General features: G+C 45.0%; 1 protein-coding gene across 1 annotated transcript in view; it reads right to left on the reverse strand.

The window, feature by feature from the left end:
- Window positions 1-8,060, reverse strand: part of LOC141284260 (roundabout homolog 2) — a 107,982-nt gene that overhangs the window by 40,534 nt on the left and 59,388 nt on the right. Inside the window, exon 8 of the mRNA XM_073817264.1 lies at window positions 280-451. Within this exon, the coding sequence (XP_073673365.1) occupies window positions 280-451 (172 nt within the window). The remainder of the gene's footprint in view (window positions 1-279; window positions 452-8,060) is intronic.

Below are 8,060 nucleotides of genomic sequence, written 5' to 3' on the forward strand. Positions count from 1 at the left end.
ACCTGCAGGGACCATGAATTATTGAAGTCAACCAGTTTATTACAAAAGAAGAGTTTTAAAATGAAGTGTATTCAAGTACTTCACTTTTAGTGATCCCGCAGCAAGCACCATTAATTAAAAACTAGCTTTATGAGTTAAGAAACACACATCAAAATGAAGAGCCGTCTACATTGTGTGTACCCACGCTCAGGCTCTTTGTTAATACTAGGGGTTTTCTTCACAATTATCTCTAGAGATGCCATTTGCTGGGTGGGATGAACTGTAATCCCAGATACTCACCAGTTTCCACTTCCAGCAGAGCCTTGGCGAGGACACTTCCTGCCACACTGATCGCCTGGCAGATATAGTAGCCGGAGTCCTCGGAGTGAACATCAGAGATGGACAGCTCTCCGCTCATGGACACAGAATAACGGCCCGACTGGGAAGGAGGTTGGCCGGGGAAAAGCAGCATCTACGAAAGAGGACAGACTCTTGAGTTCACACCACAATGCATTGGGCAAAATACCCAGTGTTCAGAGAGATAGAAAGTCTGTTTTACAAATTCTAAACAGCCATGGAAAACAGGATTGTCCTTGTTCTTTTGAAGTACAAGTGTTTGATGAACTATGTAGGCATACTATAATGTTTACAATGCAATGTTCTTGAATATCTAAAGACACAGTAATAAAAGCAGCCTGTATAATTCTGCTTCGTAAACAAGGGACAAGATTTGCACAGAAGCTGATTTCAAAAGATGGTTCAATACCAGCTGTTCATGCTTAAACATCATATCCAGAACAAGAATAGCCTCATATTTTGTGAATGTTTCCAAATTGCATTTTCCGAATATGCTTGTTAGCAGGCTGCACAGCTAATGTGGTTAAAATTACCACAGTCTCTGACCGTATTCACAGAGAGTAGAGCTATGTTGTTAGTTTTATTCCAAAAATGATCTCTGTCTGCGTAAATAACATTTTGGCTGCATGAGATTCTCCAGTTTTGTGATTGACCGACTATCTAAAGTGCAAACTGTAAAGGCTCCGCCCTTTTCTAAACAGATCATTTGCATTTAAAGATACACACACGAAAACTGCATAGTTTTGCTCACATCTAACTGACCATATGCACGGATTACTTCCTTGTTCAGACAAGTCATTTCCGGTCAGCTGTACTGTGCCGTAATATGAGTATACGTTGCTCGTTTTCTCTACATAATCCATTCACAATCGAAGAAAAGATTTGTTTGTCTAAGAATGTATACTGTTTCAAGAATGACAAACCAAGTTTAATAAAAGCGAGTAAATCGGCTAAATATTGCTATAATTGAAAGTAATATCTGGACGAAACATCTGACAAGCTGATGTCAAAAAAGAGCTTAAATGATTCAGACTAAATTCAGAGTAACAAAACTACAGCAGTAACAAGTTTGCATTGGTTAAATATAGGCTATTTAATAGCTTTTACAGTTAAAAAGAGCCAGATGTTGTTATTAAATTATATAAAATATTTCAAATTCATATCGATTCTTATTGAGTGCATTATTTAATTATTATACCATTAATATTTTACTTATATATAGTTCACTGCAAATTAAATAAGTATTTAAATAATTCAACCTTATAGGCTGTTTGTGTCTGAGCTTAATGACTTTCTGCACTTGCTATACTATATTCTTCAGTGCGGTGAAAGTACTACAATTTATTATACTAGTAATTTTATAATAAATCAAAAAGCAAGACGTCTTTAAAAATCTAGGGAGTTGAAATGGCAGCTGCAGCCAATGACTGATTCACTGCTGCCATCTTTTGGTTATATGTGGAATTTCATGTCATTTTCATCTTAAAAAGACGTTTTCTGTGAAAAGAAATTTTTTTCCATGTCATCTTTAGAAATGAAAAGTGAACCTTTGAAGTGAATTAAGTGAATTAATTACGATTAAGATGTCCTTGAAGAGAAGTATGTCTAGCTAGCTAACGTTAGCCTAAACACGTTATGATAGTGTTCAGCTGTCAGCATCACACTGCTGGGATTACCAGGCTCAGCATTTAAATGATATGTTGTTGTTAAATAATATGAAACTGAATGTTCATGCCGCTGTCATTATTTACAATGTTGCAATTATTATTTTTCTCAGTTTCTGATGAGAACGAGGCAGTGGAGGAGTCTCAAGAGTGTCCACATATATATAGCACATAAAATGAGCTTCAGCGGAAGTTTACGAGCTGGCTTATAATTATGCGGAAGTTCTAAAGAATGCTCCGTGCATATGGCCAATTAAACGCAAATTTGACAAGCTACAATAAAACCTTTGGGGTATTTTGAGCTGAAACTTCACAGACACATTCTGGGTACACCAGAGACTTATATTACATATTAAGAGGCATAATAAGGGGCATAATAGGTCTCCTTTAAAGGACAGATGTACGACTGTAAAGCTTTACAATAACAGTCATGTACAACACACCATAACTGTCTATATTAGTGATTTTTTAATATTTAATTGGTTGTTTTATTTTATTTTTTTAAGATTTACACTAGCAGTCAAAAGTTTTTGAATAGTAAGATTTTTAATGTTTGTTAAAGAAGTCTATTCTGTTCACCAAGCCTGCATTTATTTGATTCTAAGAGCAGCAAAACAGTAAAATCTTGAAATATTTTTACTATTTAAAATAACTGTTTTCTATTTGAATATATTTTAAAATGTAATTTATTCCTGGGATTACAAAACTGAATTTTTAGCATCATTACTCCAGTCACATGATGATCCTTCAGAAATCATTTTAACATGCTAATTTGCTGCTCAAAAAAGCATTTAAAAAATATTATGTTGAAAACAGCTGAGTAGAATTATTTTAGGTTCCCTTCCGGAGGGAACTCTACGCTGCGTCCTGGTTAGGACACTTTGGGAACTGCTCTCAGCGTGACCGGTTCTGAAGCTCTTATAAAACAACGACAATGAACTTGACATTGACCGGCGCCAGCCCATGACGTCATTAACAAGGCGCCTACTAGTATAAAGGGGCGCTTGTGAATACATCAACCATCTTTTTGTTCTTCAGCCGTACCTTGTTCTAAGCTCGAGTAGAATGATGATTCCTAGAGTACAGTTCAGCAAGTGTGCAGAATCCGTGTCAGAGAAATCTGACACCAGATGACGTGCGCAGCCTGTTTGTTATGTGTTTGGGTGTGAGCACGCGCGCTCTGTTCTTGAGAGTGCAGAGCGCGTCCATCGTGAGAGTTTCTCTCTAAGGAAACTCCGCTCTCGTTTGTCCCCTTTTCCGAGGGAATCGGGACATTTATCTGCCCTACGCGGCTCGGGTCCCGTTGCAGCCGAGGCTGCACGGAGAACGAGCCCGCGGTGGTTACAGATGAAGCGCGCACACGAGTTGAGAGATGTGTAATCTCTCACGCTCGTCAGCCGCGGACGAGGGCGAGCTGCGGGCGAAGGATGTATTAATCTCTGACATCCTTTGATACAGCAGCAAGTGCTCTACTGGTTTTAGCCAGGTAAGCAGGATGTGGCTGTTATGGGCGAAAAGTGATTTTCTGAGCTCTCACAGCCTGCCTGCCCCGCGTATGATGAGCTGTTGTCTGTTATGAGCCGCGCTGCGGTCTGCTTTGATCTGCGGTGAAAGCACGTGCAGGGGGAGGTTGCTCATAGCAATTTATATGAGCAATTTCACCCTGACCATAACAGACCAGTCCCCATATACATCCCATTCCCTCCTGATCTATATATTAGGATCGGGAGGGCATGGGATAAACCATATTCAGCCGCACTCATCTATATCAGCATGTTAGTTATGCTGGTGCAGAGTGAGTGCGTGAGTATGGCGGGGCGTCGATGCCATCGCCTGAGGATATGCTTGCTGCCTCTCGGCGTGGTGGCGTCGACGCTGAGGGCATACGCGGCAGCGGGTCAGGCTGGTGCTGCCTGCACGCAGTGGCAGTGTTGCAGGCGTACCGGGCTGATCTGCTGGAGGATGAAGACCCGTGGAGATGGCTGAGCTGTTTTCACACCACAGGCTTGTAGGTGAATTTTGGCAGACATCGGGGAGAAAGATGAGTGCTTTCTCCTCGATGCGCCAGTCTCGCCTTCCGAATCATTCGGTACATCCGTCGTTACGATGTTCGACTGACTCAGGGAGGCGGAGGCGTGCTCAGCGGCTAATAGATCCTTTGGGGTCTGTTATTTCTCACCGGTCCTCATCTCCACCCGAATGCAGGGGGAGCCTGGCCCCTCCTGGCCTGCGGGCTGGAGGCAGGGCCAGGCGGTTTGTGTGGCCACTCGAGACCCTCCTCCTGGGAGGGGTAGGTCTCAGAGGAGACGTGATGTGCGTTATGGGAGATGGGATCGTAGGGAAACGATCCTCTCCCTTCTCCCTCACGTCGTGCGGCCGCCCACCCCTTTTTTCCCCTTAAGACTCTGGGGCTGGGCTGATGATAGATTGATAAATTCAATCCGTTGGCCCGGTACATGAACTGACATATAGGTGTATATGTATATGTACGTATTCTTTGTCTACCAGCTCCGCTTGGGTGAGACTTTAGTATTTGAGCTACTGAGCTCCTAAGGTCCCTGAGTGTCGAGTGTAGCCAGGTCTTCCCTCGTTTGTGAGTTAGTGTACCAAGACCTCCACTCGTAAATAACTCCTGTAGGGGTTAGGCGTTGTCAGGCTTCCTCTCATTCTGAGAGTTATCCCTTGAAGCCTCCGCTGCTTTCGAGCTCGGCTTAGGCACTATTTATACCTGCATATGCATGTCTACACACCTACTGGGTGTGGCAGTCTACCCCGTCCCGTGGTAAGAGTCCCTCTAGACTCCGCTCGTCTGAGTGTGAAGACCGGGAGGTTAGGGTAGGTTCCCCACCCTCTTTTTAAGAAGATAGGAGCAACCCAGGGTTGAGCGCATGGGCTGCCTCTCTTTGTGAGTCAGTGCACTGAAGGCCCCGCTCCCCAGGGCCCTGTCAAAAAGGGAAAGAAAGAAGTTTCTTTAGTGAGAGAGGAAAGTTTAGAAAACCCCCCCCTAAGTGTGAGGATTTTTTCAGGCCTCCTCTCTCTGAGAGTTGCGCTGACGAGATGCCCCTCTATGGAGGTTCTTGTCTAGGCTGATTTCTCACAGTTCTATCAGATTTGGGCAGTTCTGGGAGCTGGTAGGCTCTCGTGAGCCTCGCTCTACACCGAAGCTTACAGTGTTAGGTCCTCCTTGGCGGAAGCCCTGGTCTGGACCTCCAGGTTTCACCTTTGAACCCTGTATAGGCGCTTACAGCTCTGTCCAGATAGCATTTAGGGGGTTGAGTGTAGTAGGTCTCCCCTCATTATTAATGAGCTCTGTTGGTTAGCACCTCCACTCCTAGACTTTCCTGCCACGGTGAGCGTTGTCAGGGTGCTGCAGGCTTCTGTAGGAGCCTCCGCTCTTCGCTGCTGCTGATCAGACCTCCTTTCGCCTAGTGGCGTCATGATGTAGGTCGGGCGACTGGTCTTCCCTATGGTTTAGACTTAGAATGGTTAGATGTGTTCTCCTGCTTGAGAACCGTCCAGTTGCAGCCTTCGCTCCCCTCAGTGCTCCGCTTACAAGTACATACTCGTGGTATTTAGCTGGTAGGCCTGCTTAGGCCTCGCTAACTGCTGTGCTCTGTGCTTTGAGCCCTCTGCCAAAGCTGAGTATTGTTAAGGCTCTCTCTTTCCAGACTTGAAGCCTCCACTCTACAGATTCCTGTGATGTGGGTTCATGTACTTGTAGCGTTGAGTGTAGCCAGGTCTCCCCTCAGTGGGTTTTTCGTTAAGACCTCCACTCTCGAGCATCTCTCGCTAGGGACTATTAGAATACCGCTCACCAAGACCGAGTGTTGTCAGGCTTTTTTCTCTCTGTGAGATTCGTTTCAAAGCCTCCACTCTACAGGGCCCTGCTCTGAGCATTTGGGCCCTGCTGTGAGTCCCGGTATTCTCTGAGCGTTGAGTGTAGCTAGGTCTCCCCTCACTAAAAATATTTGGGTGAGATCTCCACTCCATAGAGCTAGGAGATTGAGCGTTGCTCGGCTTCCCCTCATCCGAGGGTCTCTGTGAAGCCTCCGTTCCCCTGAAGCTCCGCTCCGGGTACTTTCAGACGTGAGTGTAGCTAGATCTCCCCTCACTGTATATTTGGTGTGAGATCTCCACTCTGTAGAGCTGGGAGGTTGAGCGTTGTCAGGTGTTCCTCTCATTCTGAGAGTCTCTATGAAGGCCTCCGTTCCCCAGAAGCTCCGTTTTTAGTACCTCCAAGCGTGAGTGTAGCCAGGTCTCTCCTCACTTAGAGCGTTGAGGCCTCCACTCGTAAAGAGCTGGCGGATTGGGCGTGTTGGGGCTTCCCCTCTGGTGAGGCCCCCGTTCTCCAGAAGCTCCGCTTCCAGTCTTTCCCTCCAGGCGTGAGTGTAGTCAGGTCTCCCCCCACGAAGGGTTATTGAGATCTCCACTCCTAAGAGCTAGTGGATTGAACGTTGTCAGGTTTCCTCTCTTCCTGAGAGTCTGTTGTGAAGCCTCCGTTCTCCAGAAGCTCCGCCTTCAGTACTTTAGGCGCGAGTGTAGCCAGGTCTCCCCTCACTGAAGGGGTTATTTTGAGACCTCCACTCCTGAGAGCTAGTGGAGTGAACGTTGTCAAGGTTTCCTCTCCCTAGAGAGTCTTCTGTGAAGCCTCCGTTCTCCAGAAGCTCCGCCTCTGTACTTACAAGCATGAGTGTAGTCAGGTCTCCCCTCATACAAGGGTTTATGTTTGAGACCTCCACTCTTACAGAGCTCCGAAGCTCCAGGCTTTGCTGTCGCCTGTGATAATTATATGGTGTTTCCCTCGCTATGCTCTGGGCACCTCCTCAAACCCACAGTAAGTGGTGAGTACTCACGCAAGGCTTTTGAGCACTCCTTAAAACCCACGTGAAGTGGTAAGTGCACACGCAAGTCCTTGGGCACTTTCTAAAATCCACATGAGTGGTAAAGATTCCCCCCTAAGGTTGGGTTCTTTTGTAAAATCCTGTATGGTATGGGTTACGCATTATCCTCCGTTCCCATTCTAGAGTTGGTTCTAAAAACCCCTGGGTTTTTCCAACTCCACTACAGACAGCACTACTTATAGGATCGAGTGTCGCTAGGCTTCCTCTCATCTAGAGAGTCTTCTTGCAGAAGCTTCCACTCTCCTGAGAACTCCACTTAAGTGGTTCTATTGCTTAGGCTCCTGGAGCCTCATGGATCACCTCCAGTGTTGAGTGTAGTTAGGTCTCCGACCTCCACTCCCAGAGTTCCCCGCGAGCACAGAGTGTTGCAAGGCTTTCTCTCGATTAGAGAGTCTCTTTAGAGCCTCCGCTCCTCAGAACCCCCGTCTAGTGTGAAGGCTTAAGGGTAAGCTTCACTACTAGCGGTGAGTGTAGGTAGGCCTACTCTCGCTTAGAAGTATCAGGCCTCCACTCCTAGGAGTTCCGTGCTTGGGTGGCCGAGCCAGCTGTGACGTCGGCCCGAGCGATTTTCGCCGGTAGTGGGGAGTGATGTTCCTTCTTGACTCCTCAATCAGTCAGTTGTTCACTTACTCCTCAGCATGGCGGCGTTGGTATATCGTTCCCAAAGTGTCCTAACCAGGACGCAGCGTAGAGTTCCCTCCGGAAGGGAACTAGGGTTACCTACGTAACCTGAGACGTTTCTTTGATGAATAAAAAAAGTTCAGAAAAACAGCACTTATCTGAAATAGAAATCTTTTGTAACATTATAAATGTCTTTATCATCACTTTTGATTAATTTAAAGCATCCTTGCTAAATAAAAGTATTAATTTCTAAAATGTATTTCCAAAAAGAAAAAAAAAATTGTACTGACTCCAAGCTTTTAAATGGTATAGTGTATAATGGAACAAAAGCATTTTATTTCAGATAAATGCTGATCTTTGGATCTTTCTATTCATCAAATAATCCTAAAAAAATCTGTATATTAGAATGATTTCTGAAGGATCATGTGACACTGAAGACTGGAGTAATGTTGCTGAAAATTTAGCTTTGATCACAGGAATAAATTATATTTTAAAAAATATTCAAATAGAAAACAGTTAATTTAAATAGTAAAAATAT

The sequence above is a fragment of the Garra rufa genome, chromosome 14 (assembly GCF_049309525.1).
Source record: "Garra rufa chromosome 14, GarRuf1.0, whole genome shotgun sequence".
In the NCBI taxonomy this organism is placed as follows: Eukaryota; Metazoa; Chordata; class Actinopteri; order Cypriniformes; family Cyprinidae; genus Garra; species Garra rufa.